At 40.3% G+C, this 27,129-nt stretch overlaps 1 protein-coding gene across 1 annotated transcript in view; it reads left to right on the forward strand.

Annotated features, from left to right (window-relative positions):
- pomgnt2 (protein O-linked mannose N-acetylglucosaminyltransferase 2 (beta 1,4-)) overlaps window positions 1-22,283 on the forward strand; it is a 34,583-nt gene extending 12,300 nt beyond the window's left edge. The window contains exon 2 of the mRNA XM_063487768.1: window positions 18,113-22,283. Within this exon, the coding sequence (XP_063343838.1) occupies window positions 18,201-20,009 (1,809 nt within the window). The 5' untranslated portion in view covers window positions 18,113-18,200 and the 3' untranslated portion in view covers window positions 20,010-22,283. The remainder of the gene's footprint in view (window positions 1-18,112) is intronic.
- Window positions 22,284-27,129: the final 4,846 nt, after the last annotated feature.

Here is a 27,129-nt window from a genome sequence, read left to right on the forward strand (position 1 = left end):
TGGGAGCCTTGACTTGCACGGGCTTACAGCTAGAGCCATGGTGTCTGTCCACTAGTCCTACCACTAGACTAGATAGGTTAAATGCATAGAATTTATTTAGGATTGAGGACCTCCTGAAGGGCCCTGGTGTTGGTGTAGATGGTTGATAATAATTATGTGCCTATTTTTACTGTCATGTGTTGCTGAGGAAACGCATGACAGTAAAAAAAAAAAAAAGTAGATGTGAAGTGTTGGAGCGCTGAGGGAATGCAAAGATGCCTGATGATTCTAGATCCTGTATGCAAAACTGATGCAGGCAAGGTTTTGTATACACCCATGACAGTGGATGTTAATGCAATTGGTGAGAAGTAATGGGGGGTTCTGAGGAGCAGGGGTCCTTTGATACTGTTGTATACAGTGATTGTAATGGAGAAGATAGAATAAAGTGTAACATTTGGCAGCTTAAGAACCAAATCTTGAATTGAACTTATGGGCCCTTAATATGCTACAAATGATGGAGGATGCAATATTGCGCTTGCTGTTTTAAACCAGTATGAAGCCACACACTGTTTGCATTCCTCCATCAATTGATGGAGGAGACGATCCATACGACTCTGGATAGTGGAGAGTGGCTGTGGATCATGTCTGGTCTCTTTCTAAAATAAGCACAACATAGATTTTATTTGTTTTAAAATTCCTTAAGAATTAGTAAATACTATAACCTGCTATTATTTTGCTTGATGATGTTTCCCGCTTTCAAAGCCCCCACCCCCTCCCAATTACAGTTTTAATTATCAGTCAAAAGGAAACGAGAGGTGATATTAGTCATGGATACGTGACTTTCACTCACGTGGAATGCAGCTGTACGGAGGGCAGCATATGCACATGAGCCCGAAGTTATGGACCATTTTGACGCATGTAAACATGAAATTGATTTGCATGCAGAATGCATCGATTCGTTTTTTTTTTTTTGTTTTTTTTTAGTCATTTTCCCGCTTCAGCTGTAAAAGGCTTGGGGTATTGTCGTCACCCTACCAGGTGGGGTGGGTGGGCAACATATGGACACCCATGTTTGTAGGAGTTTCAAATTGATACCATAAGTGCTATGGTCTACTAAAAATTTGGGAGTTCAAATCTCGGAGACCGGATTTAACCTTTTTCAATGCAGGCCACAGTAGCCAACAGCTTTCCTTTTAAGTTATATATACAATTACCACATAATTTAAGTGTCAGAAGAGATTTGGTATTGATCTTAATCTGAAATACTTCTGGTAAATTTCAACTGATAATTGGGAAAATGGGTTGAAAATGAACAAGTTAACTTTTTCGAGACATGACATTCGCCATTACTTCTGTTGTTTCAGGATAAGGTCATAATCTCCTGGTGGTACCGAAAATGGTATCAAGTATTTCCCTGGGTGTTGTTATCAAGTTTTAAATTCTGTTACCAAAAACGTGTTACCAATCAGGTTATTGAAGGCTTTGCACCTAAAATCGAACAGAAACAATTATGATTAACAAATATAAAATGCAAGGCTCGCAAAATTTCAAAATCTCTGGTAGCCCTTCGGGCAGGCACTCTTCAGTTTTTGGTAGCCCAAAAGAAATTTAAGTAGCCCGAATAAAAAAGAGCAATTTTTTTTATGTTTTGTTTCCTGTTTTGTTTCCTTTACAATATTATACATTAAAGAATAATATTGTAACGGAAACAAAAATTAATCAAAAAATTGTTAAAATACAAATCACAACAACTGTATAAAAATTACAATCACCAACTCAAATACTTGGTTCTAATTGAACAGAAATTTCTATGAGCTTGCAAGAACTGTGTAGAACATGAATCAGTCTGTGTCAGACCCTGAATCTGAAATTTCCACTGAAGGCAAGGGTAAGAGGTAAGTGGAACCAAGATCTAGGCCGTTTGCTTTTTGAAGTTTGCAAAGACTGCTAAATTTTGCCAATGGTAGTTCACTCTTTGCAACATAGTACGCTGTTCTAAACAGATTTTTCAGGACTTCTTCTTGTGCTTGGTTTATTTTTAGTATGTTTTTTGCAATTGCTGTTTGTTCTGGGAAAGATATTGCAGACTGGGCAATAATGCATTTCTTGCATTTCTCATGGGTTCTGATGGAGTCTTTCTTAAAATTACTAGTCCCAGTAACAAAGGCGCTTGTTGACTCAGAAATCGAATGAAACTCACAACACACCTGGCAGAACATCATGTTATTTAGCTTGTCATATTCCAGCTACAGAAATTATTTTGTCCATGAAACCAAAAAAGCTTTCTTTTTGCCTCATAGTCTGATTTGTCATAACTTTTCCGTTTTGTGGTAGGTTTTTCTTTGGCTGCCCCTTCTTCACCCTGACCTGTCTTATTTGGCTGAGCAGAACTAAAATGCCGGCTTAAATCCTGCTGCTTTTACACACGTACTTAAATAACGGTCAGCGATTCTCTGCGCAATCAACCTCTCACATGTTTAAGCTTGCTGTGGGAGATTTCACTTGTCATGTTTGAATAGTAAGCTAATGAGTGATAAGACGATGTCAGAGGAATTGGTCCGCAATTAATCGTCACTCACCAATCAGTGCTGCCGCTCTCTACACACCGTTCGCGCGATCGCAAAGTGAAAGTGAAAGCAAAAAACAAGTGCAAATTCAAACGCAATTTCAATATGTCACATATTGACAGTGGCTCATCGATGCCAATGACATAATTACTCAGCTACATTTTCGAAAGAATGCAAAAGCATTGACATATACTTTTCCTTCCTATGATAGCCCGAAGGGCAGGGCTGAGATAAATTTTGGTAGCCCAACTGGAAAAATCGCTAGCCCCGTGACGTCGGGCAAGCGATTTTGCGAGCCCTGAAATGTATGTTTCGTATAACAAAGTAAAACAATATATGTATGTACTTAAAGTCTTCTTATGGTCTGTTGTGGCCAGTGCGATCCTCTATGCTGTTGCATGCTGGGGGAGCAGGCTGAGGGTCGCAGATGCCAACAGACTCGATAAACTGATTCGTAAGGCCAGTAATGTTGTGGGGATGGAGCTGGACTCCCTCAAGGTGGTGTCGGAGAGGCGGGTGCTGTCCAAGATAAAGACAATGTTGGATAACACCTCCCACCCACTCCATGACATGCTGGTCAGTCACAGGAGCACGTTCAGTGAAAGACTGAGATTACCGAAAAGCACCATTGAATGACACAGGAAATCATTCCTGCCTGTGGCCATCTCCCTGTACAACTCATCCACTTAACACACTGTTTACTGCAACAGCTACACCCTTCTTGCACATGTTCTTTTTCAGCTATTTATTAATAAGTGACTTTTATGTATATATATGCCTGTATATATTGTGCTATTCTTAGTTAGTGTGTTGTCTGTCTCTGTTAATGTTTGTTTATAATGGAGCACTGTAACGAAAAATAATTATTCTGATTCTGATTCTGATGATTATGACAGCACTAAAATTTCAAACTCTATCAATATCCAGAAAATGATCCAGATAATGAACCTCCACCATTCAAGCAACTTAAAGAAGTCCAGACGCTTTTCTTTCTAAGCTCCTTAGACGACCCTCCACCAAACTTTACATTTCGCACAATGCAATCAGAGTACCATTCTCCTAGCAACTGCCAAATCCAGACTCGTCCATCGGATTGCCAGATGGAGAAGTGTGATTCATAACTCCAGAGAACACATCTACAATACTCTAAAGTCCAGTGGAGATGTGCTTTACACCACTGCAACTGATAATGTGCATTGTGATTGGTTATGTAAGGCCAGTGCTGACATGCTCTACCATTCTGCGAATAAGATAAACTTTTCACTACAGGATACATATTAAGGTTAGGGACATACTAAAAACTGCTCACATACTATTTAACCATGCTAAATATTATGCTAGTATGGAATTTCAGACACATTGAGGGTGTTGGGTGTCTTAAAGGATAGTTATGATTGCTTGATGAGCACAATTAGCAAAATTAACCAGTTTACAAATTCATTCATAATTGTGGAAACAAAACATTAGTGTTTCAAAATAATAATACTGGCTCCGTTTCAGCACAGCTGGATGCAAAGAGCAAATTTCCATAGCAAACATTTGTTGGCAGTAGAGAAAAGTAAGCCTCATCACTTGTGTCACTTAGAAGGTACCTTCTTACAGTAGTTGGGAGTAATGGCTGGGAAGAGCAGGAGGGGGGGATCTGATCTACTACTGCATCTTAACAATAGTATTACAGTAACCAGGTAAACATGTTCTCTCATGTCCTGCCTTAATCACATTTCTCCAAATATCCTGATTCCTTTTGAGTATATTAACGTAATATGAGAACAGGCTCATCTGAGGAAAGTGACCAAGGCTGAACCTGCAAGAGATAAACATCAGTTACTTAATTTCAGTAGATTCTAAATACTATGTTGTGATTATATTGCATTATTGTTTTACACAATTTTATGGCAAAAAGAAATGAACATTTTTTATTGTAATCAACCTTACAGTCATGGCTTATTCATACTGGTCAATGTGCAGTAGAAGGTATCATCAGAAAATGTTAAATATTCTTCACTTTTTGTAGATATTTTGTTTTCACATTTTGTTTTGATTCTCATTTTAAATAGCTTAAAGTCATAACGACAGAAGGGTTTTAGAAATGTTTCACATTCTTAGTTCAGTACATTGGCTGTAATTACAGTTGTGATATCTGAAGGGATTATTTTGTGTGGAATCGTGACAGAAAATGTAATTTATTTTAAATAAATTCTACAAGACATTAAACTGCAAAAAGTAAAGGGACCTTTTAAGAGACAAAATACACAGTCTTCGTGTAATGCTAAACTGTATTTGCACATCAAGTGACATCAAGTCATTTGACTGAGGCCAGGTAAGCCTTTCAAAGCTATTGCATTCGCTCTTGCTCAGTTCACAATTCCTCCATCCCTACAGCTCATCGCTAGGAAGATATTCACTGAATATTTCATATGCTGCTTTCAATTTTAGATTGAAAACATGGTAGGAAAGGATCTCTGAATGAGCAGGGGAAATGTTTAAAACAAGCAAAGTTTCAGTGTCTGTATGATTTGATCCATATTGAGGAACAACTCTTTATTTTGTTTATACCGTAATAAAGGATATATTGTTAAATATTTTTAATTAAACTGCCCTATACACTGTCCACATAAAGTGGATTGGTTTGATATGAATTCTTTTGTAGCTGACTGTAGTCATAGATGCGTAAGTTACTTGAGAAAAGTATAACTTGGGATCTCTATCATCTTGGATTTTGTTGAGATTCTGCAGTCTCTTGTCACCAGTGCTGTTAAGCCCCTTTTCCATTAGTACCTACTTGGATCGACTTGCCGTGACTCGACCCGTATCGACTGGTTTTCTATTACAGTCCGTACAACCAAGCTACTTAACGTGCTTGGTTGTCGTCATAGCAATGCGTCCGGGTGTCCCGCAATGTAATTAATATGTGACACATGCTGCCTCCTGGCTGCATGCCAAATATCCTTGGGCAAGATACTAACCCCATGTTTGCCTACTGGTGGTGGTCAGAGGGCCCGGTGGCGCCAGTGTCCGGCAGCCTCGCCTCTGTCAGTGCGCCCCAGGGCAGCTGTGGCTACAATGTAGCTTGCCATCACCAGTGTTTGAATGTGTGTGTGGATGGGTGAATGACTGAATGTAGTGTAAAGCGCTTTGGAGTCCTTAGGGACTAAGTAAAGCGCTATACAAATGCAGGCCATTTACCATTTACAAATGCTACAAAAAAGGTGGATGTCGAGCTGACCTGCTGCCCGGTCTGTGGCTTTTCGTCAGACTCGAGGAAACGCAGAGTCGTTTTTTTTTTTGTAGCCATTTCCCTTGTTGCCAGGTTTTAAAAATGGCAGTTTTAATTTTCGTGAACAAGACACTCTCAGGACTCATGGAGGGACACTACTCATCCGCCAATTGGTGACATGCAGGCTGACATTTTAGTAACTGCTCAGATCGCTTGGAACCCCGGGGGAGTAGGTACTAAAATAGTGCCTGGTACTAGAGCAGGGCGATATGACCAAAAATATTTATCACGATATACATTTGAAAATTTGCGATAACGATATAACTGACGATATAATTGACACTAAACAAAATACTTTACAACTCCACAACTTTATTAGTGCAAAAAAAATAAATAAATAAATGTATTTTCACTTAAACAAGCAGCTGTTTTTTATGTGCATTAAAGTTATATAAAAATTTAACAGTGCAAATGCAAATTCCTTGCTGACAGTTTAACCAAAAGGCATTTCCAGTGGAAATTGGCCGACATATCCTCAGCATAACCATGTATAATATCCACAAAACTTAAAAAGAGGTTATACACACACAATACGGTAATATTATCTTGAAGCACAGTACGTATCACTCCGCGAGGCTCCTGCCTACGATAGCCGTAATGCTCCGACAATCCATCAAGCGGTGCAGGTTCATAGCTTAGCAAAGTCGTACTAAAACATTTGACAGATTTTCGAGTGCCGTGTACCACATAAAATCGTTTCGAAGTCAGTAAACACAACCAGAATTCATACATAAGGCACACAGGATTATAAGGGGCACTGTCGATTTTCAGAAAAATCAAAGGATTGATTTTAAGTGTGCCGTATTTTCCAAAAAACACGGTAATAACGACGGCCCGCTAGCATGCTCTACCAAAAATAGTGCTTTGTTGTGTATCTGACGGACGAAAGCTAAACCAGTTCCACACCACTGAAGTTGCAGCATTTTTACAAACCAATTCTGGTTCATCTGTTTCATTTAACGATCCGCTTTCGCCCTTCTCATTCTCCGTCGCCGCCATGCTTTTTCCGCCATGTGCGTATAAAAACAAAGGCACCGCGCATGCGCGTTTTACCCATATTCTATCGCGATATTTCATTTTCTTATTGTTGCCGGTATTACCGTGAACGGTATGATATTGCCCATCCCTACCTGGTACCACGTACTATGACGTAATGGAAAACCCTGTAAACCGATCGATCCAAGTAGGTACTAATGGAAATGGGGCTTTTGTCTCTTCTTGTCAGTACACACCTTTTAAAAGCCTGAACCCATGTCTATAAGAAGGGGGCCTGCTGGGTCTGTTAAACTGCGAGTGTCATTTTGCAGGGACAAATTGGGTCCACCTGTGTCCTGGGGGGAAATGGTCACAGCAAATCAATGCACTGTGTTTCTGAGTGATCATCCTTATCCTACGATCCATTTCTATTGTGAAGGGAGAGGTGTGCCATCATTCACGGGGCATGATAAGTCACTTAATGGTTTCAAAAGGACGGATCAATGAAATGCCATATGCTAAGGCTTATAGAGTCACCAGATCTTAATCACTTTAACCACATATGGAAATTTTAGACCAATATTTTGGACAGTACTGTCCTTCGTCATCATCATCATCATCACACCAACTCTGACTCCTGGATTGAGAGTAGGAAAGTCAGTATGTACAGTCGTAGCCAAAAGTTTTGAGAATGACACAAATACTGGTTTTCACAAAGTTTGCTGCTTCAGTTTTTATGATAGCAATTTCCATATACTCTAGAATGTTATGGAGAGTGATCAGATGAATTGCAAAATCCTTCTTTGCCATGAAAATGAACTTAATCTCAAAAATTCAATTTCCACTGCATTTCATCATACAGCATTTCATGCCATAAAAGGACCTGCTGAGATCATTTCAATAATGTTCTCATCAACTCAGGTGAGAATGTTGACGAGCACAAGGCTGGAGATCATTATGTTATGCTAACTGAGTTAGAATAGCAGACTGGATGCATTAAAAGGAGGGTGATGCTTGAAATCGTTGTTCTTCCTATTAAACATGGTTACCTGCAAGGAAACACACGTAGCCATCATTGCGTTGCATAAAAAGGGCTTCACAGGCAAGGATGTTGTTGCTACTAAGACTGCACCTAAATCAACCATTTATCAGATCATCAAGAACTTCAAGGAAAGAGGTTCAGTTATTGTGAAGACAGCTTCAGGGCACTCAAGAAAGTCCAGCAAACACCAGGACCGCCTCCTAAAGATGATTCATCTGTGGTATCAGAGTGCCACCAGTGCAGAGCTTGCTCAGGAATGGTAGCAGGCAGGTGTGAGTGCATCTGTACGCACAGTGAGGCGAAGACTTTTGGCAGATGGCCTGGTGTCAAAAAGGGAAGCAAAGAAGCCACTTCTCTCCAAAAAAAACATCAGGGACAAACTGATATTCTGCAAAAAGTACACCAAGTGGACTGCTGAGGAGTGGGGTAAAGTCATTTTCACTGATGAAGCCCCTTTCCGATTGTTTGGGGCATCTGGAAAAAGGACTGTCCAGAGAAGAAAAGGTGAGCACTACCATCAGTCCTGTCTCATGCCAACAGTAAAGCATCCTGAGACCATTCATGTGTGGGGCTGCTTCTCATCCAAGGGAGTGGGCTCACTCACAATTTTGCCAAAAAAAACAGCCATGCATAAAGAATGGTACCAAAACATCCTCTGAAAGCAACTTCTTCCAACCATCCAAAAACAGTTTGATGAAGAACAATGCCTTTTCCAGCATGATGGATCACCATGCCATAAGGCCAAAGTGATACCTAAGTAGCTCAGGGAACAAATCATTTTGGGTCCATGGCCAGTGAACTCCCCAGACCTCAGTCCAATTCAATTCAATTCAATTCAATTTTATTTATATAGCGCCAAATCACAACAAAAGTCGCCTCAAGGCGCTTTATATTGTACAGTAGATAGCACAATATTAAATACAGAGAAAAACCCAACAATCATATCATATGACCCCCTATGAGCAAGCACTTTGACGACAGTGGGAAGGAAAAACTCCCTTTTAACAGGAAGAAACCTCCGGCAGAACCAGGCTCAGGGAGGAGCGGCCATCTGCTGCGACCGGTTGGGGTGAAAGAAGGAAAACAGGATAAAGACATGCTGTGGAAGAGAGACAGAAATTAATAACAGATATGATTCGATGCAGAGAGGTCTATTAACACATAGTGAGTGAGAAGGTGACTGGAAAGGAAAAACTCGATGCATCATGGGAATCCCCGGCAGCCTACGTCTATTGCAGCATAACTAAGGGAGGATTCAGGGTCACCTGGTCCAGCCCTAACTATATGCTTTAGCAAAAAGGAAAGTTTTAAGCCTAATCTTGAAAATAGAGATAGTGTCTGTCTCCCGAATCCAAACTGGAAGCTGGTTCCACAGAAGAGGGGCCTGAAAACTGAAGGCTCTCCCTCCCATTCTACTTTTAAATACCCTAGGGACAACAAGTAGGCCTGCAGAGCGAGAGCGAAGTGCTCTAATAGGGTGATATGGTACTACAAGGTCATTAAGATAAGATGGGGCCTGATTATTTAAGACCTTGTAAGTGAGGAGCAGGATTTTGAATTCAATTCTGGATTTAACAGGAAGCCAATGAAGGGAAGCCAAAACAGGAGAAATATGCTCTCTCTTCCTAGTCCCTGTCAGTACTCTTGCTGCAGCATTTTGGATTAGCTGAAGACTTTTCAGCGAGTTTTTAGGACATCCTGATAATAAAGAATTACAGTAGTCCAGCCTGGAAGTAATGAAGGCATGAACTAGTTTTTCAGCATCACTCTGAGACAGGATATTTCTAATTTTAGAGATGTTACGCAAATGGAAGAAAGCAGTCTTACATATTTGTTTAATATGTGCCTTGAAGGACATGTCCTGGTCAAAAATGACTCCAAGGTTCCTCACAGCATTACTGGAGGCCAAGGTAATCCCATCCAGAGTAAGAATCTGGTTAGATACCATATTTCTAAGATTTTCAGGGCCGAGTACAATAACCTCAGTTTTATCTGAATTAAGAAGCAGAAAGTTAGCGGCCATCCAGGTCTTTATGTCTTTAAGACATTCCTGCAGTTTAACTAATTGGTGTGTGTTACCTGGCTTCATGGATAGATAGAGCTGCGTATCATCTGCATAGCAGTGAAAATTTATGCTATGTCTTCTAATGATGCTGCCTAGGGGAAGCATGTATAATGTAAATAGAATTGGTCCTAGCACTGAACCCTGAGGAACACCATAATAGACCTTAGTGTGTGAAGAGGACTCTTCATTTACTTGAACAAATTGGAGTCTATTAGATAGATATGATACAAACCACTGCAGCGCAGTACCTGTAATACCTACAGCATGTTCCAATCGCTCTAATAGGATATTATGATCAACAGTATCGAACGCTGCACTAAGGTCTAGCAGGACAAGCACAGAGATGAGTCCACTGTCAGAGGCCATAAGAAGATCATTTGTAACCTTCACTAAAGCTGTTTCTGTGCTGTGATGAGCTCTGAAACCTGACTGAAACTCTTCAAATAAGCCATTCCTCTGCAGATGATCTGTTAGCTGTTTGACAACTACTCTTTCAAGGATTTTTGATATGAAAGGAAGGTTGGATATTGGCCTATAATTAGCTAAGACAGCTGGGTCTATAGATTGCTTTTTAAGTAAGGGTTTAACTACAGCCACCTTGAAGGCCTGTGGTACATAGCCAATTATTAGAGATAGGTTGATTATATTTAAGATTGAAGAATTAATTAATGGCAGGACTTCTTTAAGCAGTGTTGTAGGAATGGGGTCTAAAAGACACGTTGATGGTTTGGAGGAATTAATTATTGAAGTTAACTCAGAAAGATCGATTGGAGAAAAAGAGTCTAACTTAACATCAATGGTACTAAAAGTAGCTGTAGATAATATTACATCTGTGGGATGATTATTGGTAATTTTTTCTCTAATGATAAAAATTTTATTTCTGAAGAAGTTCATGAAGTCATTACTAGTTAACGTTAAAGGGATGGTTGGCTCAGTAGAGCTCTGACTTTTTGTCAGCCTGGCTACAGTGCTGAAGAGAAACCTGGGGTTGTTCTTATTTTCTTCAATCAGTGACGAATAGTAAGATGTTCTGGCTTTGCGGAGGGCTTTCTTATAAAGCAGCAAACTATTTCTCCAGGCTAAATGATGATCCTCTAAATTTGTGACACGCCATTTCCTCTCCAGCTTACGAGTTATCTGCTTTAGGCTACGTGTTTGAGAATTATACCACGGAGTCAGGGACTTCGGATTTGAGGCCTTAGTTTTCACTGGAGCTACAGTATCCAGAGTCGTACGTAGTGAGGAGGTAAAATTATTAACAAGATAATCGACCTCTGTTGGAGTAGCGTTCAGATAGCTGCCCTGCTCTATGTTGGTACAGGGCATTGAAGATGATAACAGTGGGTGGATTATATTCTTAAACTTAGTTACAGCACTTTCAGAAAGACATCTACTTTGATAAAGTCTACTCTCCATTGCTGTGTAATCAATCATTGTAAATGTAAATGTTATCAGGAAATGATCAGACAGCAGAGGGTTTTCAGGAAACACTGTTAAATGTTCAGTTTCTATGCCATATGTTAAAACAAGATCTAGAGTGTGATTAAAGTGGTGGGTGGGTTCTTTTACATTTTGAGAGAAGCCAATTGAGTCTAATAACAGATTAACTAATAACAGATTAATCCAATTGAGAACTTGTGGTCAATCCTCAAGAGGCAGGTGGACAAACAAAAACCCACTAATTCTGACAAACTCCAAGCATTGATTATGAAAGAATGGGTTGCCATCAGTTAGGATTTGGCCCAGAAGTTGATTGGCAACATGCCAAGGCCAACTGCAGAGGTCTTGAAAAAGAAGGGCCAACACTGCAAATATTGACTCTTTGCATAAACGTGATGTAATTCTCAATAAAAGCATTTGAAACTTATGAAGTGCTTGTAATTATACTTCAATACATCACAGAAACAACTGACACAAAGATCTAAAAACACTGAAGCAGCAAACTTTGTGAAAACTAATATTTGTGTCATTCTCAAAACTTTTGGCCACAACTGTATATTTGCACACAGAGAAAAAGAATATGACTCTGTATTATAACCAGAGCTTAACTCAAATTTGATTATATTTGGTGACTGCTGTGACCTTTTACTTATTTGAACATTGCTATTCTTAGGCAGTATATTGGCTCTCTCCATCACACTGCCAAAGAGTCAGTTTAAATGACTCCAAATACATGTAAGTATACACAGAGACATCAGACTTTGGAAAGCACTTCCATGTTTTGGATTTACTTTAGCTCTGTGATGTGACCAGATCCAGGAAGCAGCTTACAGTTGTTCAGGTCTCTGTTTGCAGTCTGTAATACATAGCGATGCAAATGAGAGTGTTTTGTGCATGCTGTGGTGTCTTGCAGTGGCTTTGACATTTTGAAGCCTTTGGTTTCTTGGCTCAGTCAAATTGCAGGGGGTATTCACATGCATCCCTGTGGGAGCCAGTGTGCAGTCAGGGAGATTAAACAGGACTGCTGGCACTGCAAGCCTTGTCTTGCGCACCCTTGTCGTTGTGGAGCAAACAGCGCATGCAGGCTGCCAGCCTAATGTTAGCCTCACTAGCAGCCTCCTCTTCACACTTCGTTTCACTTTATTTTTACTGCTGCATCAGCATCAATGTGATGCTTCTGTATATGGTGCTTTGATTCCCATTCATTGTGCTTCTTCTGTGACATTTTGTCATGGGAAATGGCATTAAGCATTCTTTATCGGCTTATTTTACAGGAAGGAATGTTTTTTTTGAAGGGAATAAAGACAAATCCTTTTCCTCTGTAGTCTTCATGACCTGCATGTTTCCTCTTTTGAGTTCAGTGTATATATTTGCATATAAAGCAACTGTTTGCAGATGCTGCTTATAAAAACTAACTTTGTTTCCACCACACATTTTTTTATATATATATATATATATATATACACACACACACACACACACACACACACACACACACACACACACACACACACACACACAGTATATTACATATCACACTACTGGTCCAAGGTTTTAGAACACCCCAATTTTTCCAGTTTTTTATATAATAAAGAGTGCAATGAGACATTAAACAATTTAATGTCTCATTGCACTCTGAAATGAAAGCATAGTACAAATAAGCAGTTGGAGTTAAAAAAAAAAAAGAAAGAAAAAAAAAAGGAATTAATTTATCGACCAAAATGTATTTTAAACTTTTGACTCATCAAAGTAGCCACCTTTGGCAGCTATAACAGCTGAACTCACCTGTGGCATTCTTTCTACAATAGAAATCAAATATTCTTCACAAAGTTCTTCCCTTATCAGCAGAGCTTCCCATAAATGTGTGGCACCTGTAGGTTGCTTTGCTTTCACTCTTCTGTCCAGTTCATCCCAAACCAGTTTGATGAAGTCTGGAGACTGTGCTGGTCACTCCATGTTTTCAAGCTTAGAAGTTTCTTTTTCTCCAGAGGTAGTTCTGGCAAAGCTTGGACTTATGTTTTAGGTCATTATCTTGCTGTAGGATAAACCCCTGACCAACTAGGTGCATACCAGAGGGTACTGCATGGCGCTGCAGAGTGCTGTGGTAGCCGTTTTTGTTCAGGGTGCCTCTTACTCTGCACAAGTCACTGACCCTGGATCCAGCAAAACAGCCCCAGACCATCACACTTCCTCCTCCATGTTTGACAGTGGATGCCACACACTGTGGAGCCATCCTTTTGCCTACTTGAAGGCATACAAAGATCCTGTGTGATGAACCAAAGATTTCAAATTTTGATTAATCAGTCCATAATACCTTCCAGCCCAGGCAAGCCTCTTTGTCTTATAATGACATCTTATGCAATGACTTTCTTGCTGCAACTCGTCCTGTCAAACCTGCAGCTCGAAGTCTTCCCTTCACAGTTGAAAGTGAGGCTTACTTATTACGACCATTATTAAGCTGTGCTTGAAGCTGTTGCCTGTGAGCCACCTATCACGCAAGCTGTTAGCTCTCAGAAACTTGTCCTCTGATTCAGTTGTGGCTTTGGGTCTGGCAGACACCTTTCTGTCAGAGTTTGCCCCAGTGTCTGAGTGTCTCTTGATGATAAAGGAAACTGTACTCACTGACACCTTGTCTTTCTTTGCAATTTCTCTGTAGGAAAGACTTGCATTTTTAAGTGTTATGATGGTCTGTCTCTCTTCCATTGTTAATTGCCTTTTTCTCGCCATTTTTGTAGTAACACACTACTTTCTGCAGTACAATACTGTTCAATTGATGCTCACGAGGGTACGGTATCACAGTGTGTTCCAACACTGCTTTTATGCAGACAGAGGGGGTTGTAAGTAATCCAGAAAAGTTAGAACAGCTGTAGGAATTAGTAGCACCAGCTTTAAGGCTTGGTCAACCTCCATTGCTGCAGCTTTAAATTGTTAACGCATTTTGTGTTCCCTGATAAAGGCCTTTTTGTATAACACTGAAGTGTACATTATTTTTCAGTTTTGGTAACCTTACCCCTTTTTTTTTTAACCTCTGGCAGTTCACCACTTACCTTTGTACCGTTTCAAGCTATTCATTGGACTTGAATGACTTGAATTGGAATGAATAACTGGAAAAATTGGGGTGTTCTAAGACTTTTGACCGTTAGTGTATATTGCAGAGTAACATTTTGGGCTTTAAAGACAGCAGCTTGGAAAATAAAGATGAGCTAGTGACATTTATAAAACCAGAATTTTTGTATGAGAATTATGAAGCTAGCTGAAGAGATAAATGCTATGATCATCAGATTGGTCAAGATGCATCCCAGCTAGCGACATACTGTCCTGGTTGTCATCCGGAGAACAAAATAATAAAACGAGATGCTTCAACTTTTAAAACCTTGGACCTAGAATGCCATATTGTGGCAGACTTTGCCTAAGACCTAGAGTAGGTCGAGCTGGTGCAACCCTTCTTTATTCTCTGCAGCAGCTGTTCATTGCCACGTTTTGAACTGCCTATATTTGTCTGCAAAGGTTCTCAGTCATCCAGGTCATCATAGTCTAAGGAGCTTTGAAAGAAAAGCGTCCTTTATATTTCATCTCTCTGAAACATCTTCAGGGAAACTTAAAGAACCACCAACTGGTCTTAGGATTTGGTGGTCCCAGATTTTAAGCCCTATGGGAGTCCCAGATTTTAAGCCCTATGGGAGTGTCCACAAGAGGGTCATGGACCCCCTATTGATCCTCTACCTAATCACACGAGCCAAGGTATGAAAACGGGTGTGGGTCACAATCAGCCAAGGTTTCGGGTGAACCCATTGTGAAGCCTAGCCCAACCCTATCATGATTGGGCGGTTAAGGCGTCTGGTAAGGGATCTCAAAACTTGATTATCGATGGCAGACAGTTGGTGTCGTAAACCATCGCCTCTGTTCAAAGATGGTCGTTCACAGTGGACATAGATGGCTTCTTTCACTCCTCTTTCAAACCATCTGTCTTCTCTGTCCAAAATGTGAACATTGGCATTCTTGAAAGAGTGACCTTTGTCCTTTAGATGCAGATGGACTGCTGAGTCTTGTCAAGTCAAGGTGGCTCTTCTGTGTTGTGCGTTTATGAAGTGGCTGTTTGGTCTCTTCAGTCTAGAGGTCTGAGCATTCCTCGCTACACTGTACAGCACGCACTACGTTGTTAATTTTGTGTTTGGGAGTTTTGCCTATATTGTGCCTGTGTGTGTTCAGGTTGATCACAAAAAATGACCCTATTGCCAATAACATATTGTACTTGCATGGATGTCAAAAATAGCCCAGGGAGTCAGGTCAACTCCTGCTGAAGAGAGACAGCATGCAAGAAACTCAGGGAGTCCAGGAGGGCAACAACAAGGGAGCAGAAAACAAAAGTGCAAATTTTATATGATATAGATTTTAAGCCCTATGGGAGTGTCCACAAGAGGGTCATGGACCCCCTATTGATCCTCTACCTAATCACACGAGCCAAGGTATGAAAACGGGTGTGGGTCACAATCAGCCAAGGTTTCGGGTGAACCCATTGTGAAGCCTAGCCCAACCCTATCATGATTGGGCGGTTAAGGCGTCTGGTAAGGGATCTCAAAACTTGATTATCGATGGCAGACAGTTGGTGTCGTAAACCATCGCCTCTGTTCAAAGATGGTCGTTCACAGTGGACATAGATGGCTTCTTTCACTCCTCTTTCAAACCATCTGTCTTCTCTGTCCAAAATGTGAACATTGGCATTCTTGAAAGAGTGACCTTTGTCCTTTAGATGCAGATGGACTGCTGAGTCTTGTCAAGTCAAGGTGGCTCTTCTGTGTTGTGCGTTTATGAAGTGGCTGTTTGGTCTCTTCAGTCTAGAGGTCTGAGCATTCCTCGCTACACTGTACAGCACGCACTACGTTGTTAATTTTGTGTTTGGGAGTTTTGCCTATATTGTGCCTGTGTGTATTCAGGTTGATCACAAAAAATGACCCTATTGCCAATAACATATTGTACTTGCATGGATGTCAAAAATAGCCCAGGGAGTCAGGTCAACTCCTGCTGAAGAGAGACAGCATGCAAGAAACTCAGGGAGTCCAGGAGGGCAACAACAAGGGAGCAGAAAACAAAAGTGCAAATTTTATATGATATAGATTTTAAGCCCTATGGGAGTGTCCACAAGAGGGTCATGGACCCCCTATTGATCCTCTACCTAATCACACGAGCCAAGGTATGAAAACTGGTGTGGGTCACAATCAGCCAAGGTTTCGGGTGAACCCATTGTGAAGCCTAGCCCAACCCTATCATGATTGGGCGGTTAAGGCGTCTGGTAAGGGATCTCAAAACTTGATTATCGATGGCAGACAGTTGGTGTCGTAAACCATCGCCTCTGTTCAAAGATGGTCGTTCACAGTGGACATAGATGGCTTCTTTCACTCCTCTTTCAAACCATCTGTCTTCTCTGTCCAAAATGTGAACATTGGCATCCTTGAAAGAGTGACCTTTGTCCTTTAGATGCAGATGGACAGCCGAGTCTTGTCCCGTCAAGGTGGCTCTTCTGTGTTGTGCGTTTATGAAGTGGCTGTTTGGTCTCTTCAGTCTAGAGGTCTGAGCATTCCTCGCTACACTGTACAGCACGCACTACGTTGTTAATTTTGTGTTTGGGAGTTTTGCCTATATTGTGCCTGTGTGTATTCAGGTTGATCACAAAAAATGACCCTATTGCCAATAACATATTGTACTTGCATGGATGTCAAAAATAGCCCAGGGAGTCAGGTCAACTCCTGCTGAAGAGAGACAGCATGCAAGAAACTCAGGGAGTCCAGGAGGGCAACAACAAGGGAGCAAAAAACAAAAGTGCAAATTTTATATGATATAACAGGAACGAAATGATGCAGTGAACAAGATAAAATGAAGTACTGGAAAAGTGTTAGAGCAGTACATACACTGCAAGTTATAAATGGGTCCTGACCTTGGAAAGAAGATGGTGTATAAAAAAACAAACATTTCCCCAGGCTAGGTTCATGTCGATGTGTTGTTCTTGACACTTTGCTTAATTTGCGTGTGTGCATTCTTAGTTTAGTCTGACCTGATTTAGTTTACTTTGTGTCACAAGACCTGTTGTAGAGAGGGGATGATTCACTCTCTAAATGCCTTTTATAAAATTATTACTTATTGCATGGCATACCAAAGTATACATTTAAATTTAACCTCCTCCTCTGGGTACATATATCATTCAAAAATTAGGAATAGCATGTTAAGTAATTGATTATTGTAGTAACTGTTGTTTTAACCAAGTTGGCCCTCAAGTAGGTATTTAGCATGCTAGCTGCCGTGTGTCTGCTGGCAGCTGCTTGCTATTAGCCGCTGGTTTGATTTTGAGTCTCTCAATGACTCACTTGTTCTCTCAGTATGCAGATGAGTAGAGTTGAAAGCAATAGTGTTGTTCCTTTCTCTGTGCCTCCTCGCACTGTAATTTGTCTTGACATATTCAGGGAGGGTGACAGAGGATGTAAGGTTAGGAAAATGTCTCATTTGTTCGCTTAGGTAAACAGCTGCTATTCCCAAAGGTGAGAGCTGAGATCTGTTCAGATGAATCACCAGATATTGTGTTGCTTACATGAAAAGCACTGCAGCCTTATAGGTCTGACTATTAATTTGGTTATTAGCTGTCCTCTGTGTGCTATATTGTTAATTAGATAATTGCTTGTAGCAACAATGCCTTTTTTTATTTTATTTTATTTTTAAATAGATTTTTTAATGTCTATATTTTAACTTGTGCTCATCTCTTCTTCCCCTTCTTTAAGTCTGCTCCTGGCAGCGGATGTCTCGTCGCCTCAGTCTGAGGTTGGAGGCCAGTTGGAGTCAGGAGGTGGGTCCTAAGCAGCAGCAGTGATGCGGGCTTCAGTGGCAGGTTGCAGGATGAGTGTGGGTGCACTTGTTAATGGTCTGCTGGTCTCTGTGGTCGCAGCTCTGCTTTGGAAATATTCCAAGCTGAGTGAGCATGCTGCTCTGTTGGAGGAAGAGCTGCATATGACACAGCAGTCCCAGGAGGTCTCACAGGCCCGTATCGACTACCATGTTGCTCTGCAGGCACTTCAGGAACACGGCACCCGCATGGTCTGCACTGGGAAGATGCACACTGACCGCATCTGCCGCTTTGACTACCTCTGTTACTGCTCTGAGGCAGAGGAGTTTGTGTTCTTCCACTCCAATTCCTCTGTCATGCTGCCTAACCTGGGGTCCAGACGTTTCCAACCTGCCCTGCTGGACTTGTCTTCAGTAGAAGATCACAATACCCAATATTTCAACTTTCTAGAGCTCCCAGCTGCTGCTTTAAAGTTTATGCCCAAGCCTGTGTTTGTACCAGATATAACACTGATCCTGAATCGGTTTAATCCTGATAACCTCATGCATGTATTCCACGACGACCTCCTCCCAGCCTACTATACCATGAAGCAGTATTCAGATTTGGATGACGAGGCTCGTCTTGTGTTCATGGAGGGCTGGAGTGAAGGCCCACATTTTGACCTTTACCGTCTTCTCAGTAGTAAGCAACCGCTTCTCAAAGAACAGCTTAAAAACTTTGGAAAGCTCATGTGCTTTACTAAATCTTATGTTGGCTTGTCCAAAATGACTACCTGGTACCAATATGGCTTTGTCCAGCCACAGGGGCCCAAAGCTAACATCTTGGTCTCAGGCAATGAGATCAGGCAGTTTGCCAGAGCTCTGATGGACAAAATGAGCATTACAAGGGTAGAGGAGATGGAGAAGGAGGGAGGAAGCGCTGAGGATGAGAAGGAGAAAGAGAAGAAGGATGACTACATTGTCGTTTTCAGTCGGTCAACAACAAGACTTATACTGAATGAAGCAGAGGTAATCATGGCGCTGGCCCAAGAGTTTCAGATGAGAGTGGTCACAGTGTCCTTGGAAGAGCAGTCTTTTCCCAGTATTGTACAGGTCATCAGTGGCGCTTCCATGTTGGTCAGCATGCATGGAGCTCAGCTTATCACCTCACTCTTCCTCCCTAGAGGTGCTGCTGTGGTGGAGCTGTTCCCTTTTGCTGTGAACCCTGAGCAGTATACACCATATAAAACTCTTGCCTCCCTTCCAGGCATGGACATTCACTACATCTCCTGGAGGAACACTAAGGAGGAGAATACTGTCACCCACCCAGACAGACCCTGGGAACAAGGAGGCATTGCTCACTTGGACAAAGAGGAGCAGGATCGGATCCAGGCAAGCAAGGAAGTCCCCAGGCACCTTTGCTGCCGCAACCCAGAGTGGCTCTTCCGGATCTATCAGGACACTTTAGTGGACATCCCGTCCTTTCTGGAAGTCCTCAAAGAAGGCATGAAGACCAAGCCCAGCTTAAAAAAGGCCAAGGTGGCCAGCACGGTCCATCCGGGCCGGGTCAGAGAACCTAAATGTCAAACTTCAGTACAAACCACTAATGAGGCTAAACTCACAGTCTCTTGGCAGATCCCATGGAATTTGAAATTCCTAAAAGTGAGAGAGGTGAAGTACGAGGTGTGGATCCAGGAGCAGGGAGAGAACACCTACATGCCTTATATCCTTCCCCAGCAGAACTACACGTTTTCAGAAAACATTAAGCCCTTCACCACTTACCTGGTGTGGGTTAGGTGCATCTTCAACAAGAATCTATTAGGCCCCTTTGCCGATGTTCTTACATGCAGGACCTAGTGTGAGCACAAGGCCTCCTTGTTTGTTTGTGCAGTTTCATATAATGGTGAAGTCACTGTTTCAGTCAATCACTTTGGAAAAGGGGGACTCTGTTGGATTATGGTCTGTAAAATGGCTGTTGCATGGTGCTGTTTCCATGCTCAGCCCGGGATGAACTGCAGAAGACTTGAACCATGGTCAGAAACGGCCAATAACGAATGAAAAGTTCATCGCTTTTATTTAGAAAGAAAGTGCAAAACTTTGTCTCTTCTAATAAAACTAGAATTCAGATCAGCAGATTTATTTGTGAAAAATAATATATAAAATGTTTTATGTGTTAGTCAAAACACTGGTTCTTTACCTTTTACAGTATGCAATGTAGTTTCTCTGTAAGGAACAAAAGACATTTTAGAATACGATTTTTAAAAAAATGGTTTTTGACTTGTCTATTGGTGTGTGTGTGCGTGCGTGCGTGTGTGTGTTTTCATGGTGTCCGTTTGGGGAAAAAAAATATTCAGGCCTGATATTTAAGATTATATAATTTAATTGCACAAAAATTTTGATTCTACTCGTTTTTTACGTAGTTTAAATGTAAAGTAATAAAAATAATGTAATGCATATTTGTCAGTAAGATGTAGTCTTACTGACAAATAAATCAATTGTTTGACACATTTTTTTACAATTACATTTATTGCTTTATGTTAAGACTATGCAATCTAAATGGAATTAAAATTGATATGCAATTAAAATACATATTACTTCTAGTACCAGGCCTAACTTTTTGTGTGGCGTCTTTTGCCTCACAATTGTTAAATTCCATACATAGTCATTTACAGGATCTAGTCAAAACCAAAGCAACCTTTTTCACATGGTTTCAGCTACTCATCATTCATGTCAGTCACCTCAGATCATAGAGCTCTTTTCTAATATTTGCTAAGTTTAACACTGCTTCCAAAAATGTCATGAAGGACTTACAGATAATGCAACAGTTTCATAATACAGCAGTAATCAGTGTCTTGGATATTCACAGTTAAGTCATTTCAGAAATGGTAAATGGACTGATTCTTATATAGCGCTTTTCTACTCTCCCGGAGTACTCAAAGCGCTCTATACAACATGCCTCATTCACCCACTCATACAAGCACTTCTAAACTCAAGTGCAAAGTAAACTACATTCACACACATTTATACTCCGATGAACGCATCGGAGGGCAACTTGGGGTTAGTATCTTGCCCAAGGATATTTGGCATGCAGACTGGGGAAGCCAAGGATCGAACCACCAACCTTCCGATCAGTAGCTGATCTGCTCTACCACCTGAGCCACAGCCAGAACGTATCGTAGAGTTTAATATCTTTAGATTAGTTCCTCTTATGTAATATTTATAGCTCCACGCTGCCCAGTAACAAATCACTTCTCTCTGTTTTCCTGCTTAAATAAATTCCTTCATAAATAATAAATTTTTCTCTAATTGGCAGTAATTACAACTGTAATATTATCATTTTCTCGAGTGTATATCTGTTACGCCAGGCTGTAATTAGCGTTAAACATTTTCCCTGCTGTATCCAGCAGTTTGCTGCTGGACAGTTGGATTTCACTGCCTTGTGTAAAAAGCATTTTCCTTGAGCTAACAAGGTATTTTTGCAGCTTAGTGTTTCACAGCCTTGTGTGAACCTCTGTTAATTAGGATAAAATTCCCAGTTATGTGTCTTTTAACTTAGATTCCTCTAAGGTTTTCTGGCTGGTATAAGGAAGTCTAATATTGAATTTTAGCTGGAAACAGCTGCCTGTTAAACATGTTTTAGTGTAGTCTGCAAATGAAATACTGCATGTGGGTAGCTCCAGTGCACAAATGTACTGATAAATCTTTAAATGGAGGTGAAACTATGTCATAGTAGGAATGTAGCAAGAGATGTTTTATGGAATGGCAAAACACTGCCATCAGAATAATGACTTATATTGTTGAGACTGCGCCATTTTCCTTACTGTACACTTTATGATGTCCCCCCTGCAATGTTGTGGCTGCTGCTCCTTTTTGCTTTTATTTTCATGCCTTTTCTGTTTTCCAACACTTTTCATATGCAGTTATTTATCACTGCATGTTCAAGAGATTATTTTAAGCAACTGCTGTGTGTCCAGGATGTGATTGATTAGATATGTATGTGTTAGTGTTGTTGATTAGATTTCTGTGTATCTCTCTGTATGTGCCGAGTAAAACACGAGTCTCTGTTTTCTATTAGCAAATAGTTGTTTTTTTTTTCAGTGAGTGTGATTGAATAAAGAAGCTTATTTCTTACCTTTCTTGTCTGTGATATCTGTTATAGCTCCATGATTTATCAGTCAGGTAATATTATAAGCTGACACAGAACTAGATATGCTGGTGTATGGTATAATTGTTTTTTCGATAGTGAACATGTATATTTATTTTTACAGGACATGCTGAGTTAATACCTAGTGTCATCATAGTGTTTGCCAATCAGAGATGCTCGTTCCCCTTTGTGTTTTAAAGCTGCATTCACACTGGAGGTGTCTGTCCCACTGACTTTGTGCTGGGAGCAGTTATTTTGTCCATAAGTCACTGAATGTCATTCATTTTCTATGGTCCCTGGTTACCATGTCGCTGCAAACTGCTTCCATTGTGGACACAACTTTACTCTTAATGTCCTCTGCCTCACACGTATTAGAGCAGCATCACAGATGAACACAGCTGATGACAGTAGAGAGTCGAGTGGTGTCTTCATGTTAAGGTTCTTGGTTTTTGTTTTGTTTTTTTTTTTGGGGGGGGGGGGGGGGGGGTGAATGAAAAATAAAATTACAACAGACAATTTTTTTTCCTTCTCAGTATAATGACATACTTAACACATGCATACCTAATATTGGTTGATGTATAGATATTAGAATAATAATTTTAAAAAATCCCCTGGCACCAATTTTCAAATATAATAAAACTTAGTCGACTCTTAACCCAGATTTATATAAAAAGTAACCAAAAATAGATTGTTAGTTTAGTTTACTTGAAAAAGTATCTCTTCTTCAAGTGCTCAAACATCTCAAAGCCCATAAAGTTGCTAGCCAGTAGCTGATGTTTTCCACTTCAGAGGTGTTACTTGCTAATTTACTGACTAATCTTTAAATAATGTAGTATCAGTATCATTGCTGAGATGCAACTCTCAAGTAAAAATCAGTGAATAAAATTCATCCAAATCAAAGCTGCTGTGGTGGAGCCACCCAAATATTCACTCAGTCAAGGGCAACTTGACTGGTGGACAGGAAGCTTCACTTTATTGTTTGTTGGGGGTTTTTCAACAGTCAAATATGGATCCAGGCAGTGTAGGAACACAGTGGGCCCTTCTTCCCTTTTCCCTTATTGATACCTTCCAGCAGGGTATGATCAATAATGGATAATAATCAAGAATAATTTATGGAGATTGATCTTTTTCTTCCTCCCCACACAGGTCAGGAGTCACAGTCAGCTGTCAGTGATTCAGTGTGTTGCTCAAGGACACTTGAGCGATACAGATGCTTGCTCAAGTGGGATTTTAGCTTTAGCCCATTAGAGGGAAGCAAATGAATTGGCCCCAGGTTCATAAGATAAGAGTACAGGGGAGAATCAGGCACCTACAGTGCGAGTTAAACCTTTTCAATTACCACCATCATTTAATAATTAATTTCGCTGAACCACTTATTCTTGTCAGGGTTACTGTGGCCTGGAGCCAGTCACAGCATGCTCTTGGAAGAAAGAAGGAAGAGTTCAGCACTGCTTGCCAGTACTTTTTATGAATCGAGCCACAGTCTAACTTGTTCATTTTATCTGAACGGACAGTGGGTAAAAACAAAAGCTATCAAACATAGTTTGATTGCACTTAAGCCTTGGTCCTAATGCTGCTAAGTCACTTTTTTTCACGCTGCTGGACTTGCAGCTACTAGAACAACGTGATGTTTTTGCTGTCACGTTAAAGACAGAGCACAGAACAGCAAAACACATATACTAACTCAAGTTATATTTATTTTTCAGGTTAATGTGCTTGTGATGATCATGATTCACACACATATACACACAATTTAAGGTTTGGCATCTTAACCAAGAACTAGCATTAGCCCACTTTGCATCGTGACCCATAACGGCAAGAAAAAGCGTTTCCAAAAATATGCAAATTTGACAAACCTAAGGTGTGTGAAATACAACCATCTCTGAAATTTGGCACACTTTACTGTGACTCAGGTTTGGCTCTGTTAGACCTTCTAGTTACTGGCTGGCATGGTGCTGTAGTTTTTCAAATGGTAATGAAATGCTAATTGTCTTGGATAGTGGGAGGTTTAAGCTTTTCACAGTGTTATGGATACAGTTAAAGCTCACCCAATAATTTGCTTACCTTTTTGTTAGCAAAATGGTTACTTTTGTAAAACTGTGGACATATGAGTATTAAAAGTCAAAAATTACCTACAATCTCTCAAGGCAGCTTCACAAAAATGAACTAAGAGGACAAGGTGTGCATAGTTAGAGAGCAGGTTTCAGTTTCCCTGCAGTCTGCTGCAATATTGTTACACAAAGGCCCTGACTGCAGGTGCACAAAAAGCAGAAATTCTGATACTGAAATGGAGAAAATATCTTTTTTCTGACAACACAAGCCAATGACTGGTGTCTTAAAAATTGTTAAATTACCGTATTTCTGATCCAGTAGTCAACAGACTAGAGGCAAGTTAGAAACTGTTAAAGTTGTATATACTGAGAGTACATCTCCTGCTCTGTACTCACTGATAATTTATGCATTAACTATCAAGCAGGGCTTCACAGGCTCTAATGTAGTAGTGATGTGTCGGTCACGAACGAAACGGCTCTTAGAGCCGGATCTTTGACGTGAACGACGCGAGCCGGCTCCTTATTGCGAGCCGTGGGGTTTTTTTTTTTTCCCTTTCTCTCACCCTCTCTCTCGCACTTTTATGTGGAGTGAATAAATAAACGTATATTTACGGTGGCCCCTAGAGACAAAGCACGTAAAAACTTCAAAACACGTAAAAACTCCAAAACACGTACAAACTCCATAGCACGTACAAACCCTGAAGCACGTACAAAACACAACAGAAGTGCTCCAGGATGCTAGGCGCAGTGTTGAGCTTTTGTTACCTAGTGGCTACACAAGCCAGGAAGTACCAACGACCGGATTTGGTGTGTGGTAGTAACAGGAAAATGAATTTTTTTTTTAATTATTCGAATATATATGAGTGCTTGTGTATAAATACACAAACAATACACATATGCTTTCAATTGTGTAATTTAAATGATCTAGGTAGCTCTGTTTTGGAAGTTCACTTAAAGCTAGAAATGTGTTTTGGAGTTTGTACGTGCTTTGTCTCTAGGGGCCACCGCATATATTTATATATATAAATAAAACCACTTTTTTTTACATTAGTAATTCCTTTTGTGCATAATTTTACATTATTGTTAATAATAAATTAATTAAAGCAACAAAACAACCTGAAGAGCCGGTTCGGAGCCGAAAGTGCCGGCTCTTTTTAGTGAGCAGAGCCGAAAGAGCCGGTTCTCTAAAAAGAGCCGGAAATCCCATCACTATAATGTAGGCGCAGCTCTGAGAAGCTGATGGCCAGTCTATTTTTGCAGCATATACAACAAAGGCAGGTGTTGTACCACTGTATGTTTTCCAGTGGACATAATGAAGTGTGTCCAGGGGCTCTGTAATGTGTTATGTAGTTTTTAAGTGGATTATCTAACAGACAAGTCAATTTTGACTGGTCAGCTTTGACAGGCTAATTCATCTCTTTTTTGTAATAGAGGTTAATTAGACTGACTTCTTTTAGAAACAATTTCAGATTTTATTTTCCTCATGTGTTTGTTCCTAACTTAAATAATAGATGGCATATACCATTTACTATAATGTTCCGGTCACCATATTGTCAGAAGGTATATTGCCCAGAAGACATGATTTTAGTTGAAAAACCCTGCAGTACAATGACCCAGCACCTCTCCAGAACAACGGACCAGATTTCCTGGTCAGAGCTCAGATTCTGCCCAGCTCCTCTCTTCAGTTCCTGTAGTGCTTTGTGCTCCCAGGGCTATTTTCTGCTAGCTTAACCGCAGATACAAGATGGCACCTGACAGGTGCAGAAGGGCAAGTGGCCGGATTAAGTGACAGTGGCCCTCCCTGGAGTGGAAGAAGAGGGAGCCCACCACAGCGGGGAGAGATGGACTACATGTGTGTGATACAAAGCTTCACTGAGACTGAGCAAAATAATAATGCATGAATATTTTTTTATATATTAAATGAGAAAATCACTGAATTTGTACTTGTTACGCCTTTTCAGAGTATTTTATCTGAGAGTTGACTGCGTGAATGTAACAGGTTTCTAAGAGGGTCCGTTCCACTCTGTGAAGAAATCTTGACTGTAGAGACTCGTCCACAAAATTATTTCTTTGTGTAGGAAGAATAGATAGATAGATAGATAGATAGATAGAGTAAGGCTGCACCTTTGCAGCGATATCGTATGGAAAACTGTTTCACGCGTATATAAAATACACTGTAAAATCTAATTAGTTCCCAGAACTCAAAAAAATTATGGAAACTCGTTGCCTCAAAAAAAATGAGTAAAGCTTAGCTAAAAATGACTAAGTTAGGACAACTTATTTATTCTGAGTACTCTGTACAAGCTCATTTGTTCCCAGAACTCAAAAAAATTGGATCAAGTTTACGTAAGATGACCAAGTTAGGGCAACTTACTCATTTTGAGTACACTGTACAGCCGTGTTAGTTCCCAGAACTCAAAAAAATTATGGAAACTCGTTGCCTCAAAAAAACTAAGTAAAGCTTACTTAGGATGACTGTTAGGACAACTTATACATTGCAAGTCTGCAGTATTAAGAATAACTTGATATTTCTGACTTTCTGACAATACTAATTGTTTACCTACTGACAAACATTTCAAGTTCAACTAAATGAAAAAACAATTTGTGGTACCATGAATATGATTAAAAATAATTAACAACAATTTTTGTAATGATGTTAAAATGAGCCCAACTTTTATTTTCAAACACAACAAAGTATAACAGCCAACATACTGGACACTGTTCTGCTGAACAACAAACAATTATATTGCCATCACTGTTATAATCTTACAATGAAACAAAG

This window comes from Pelmatolapia mariae, linkage group LG10_11 (genome assembly GCF_036321145.2).
Source record: "Pelmatolapia mariae isolate MD_Pm_ZW linkage group LG10_11, Pm_UMD_F_2, whole genome shotgun sequence".
Taxonomy (NCBI): domain Eukaryota; kingdom Metazoa; phylum Chordata; class Actinopteri; order Cichliformes; family Cichlidae; genus Pelmatolapia; species Pelmatolapia mariae.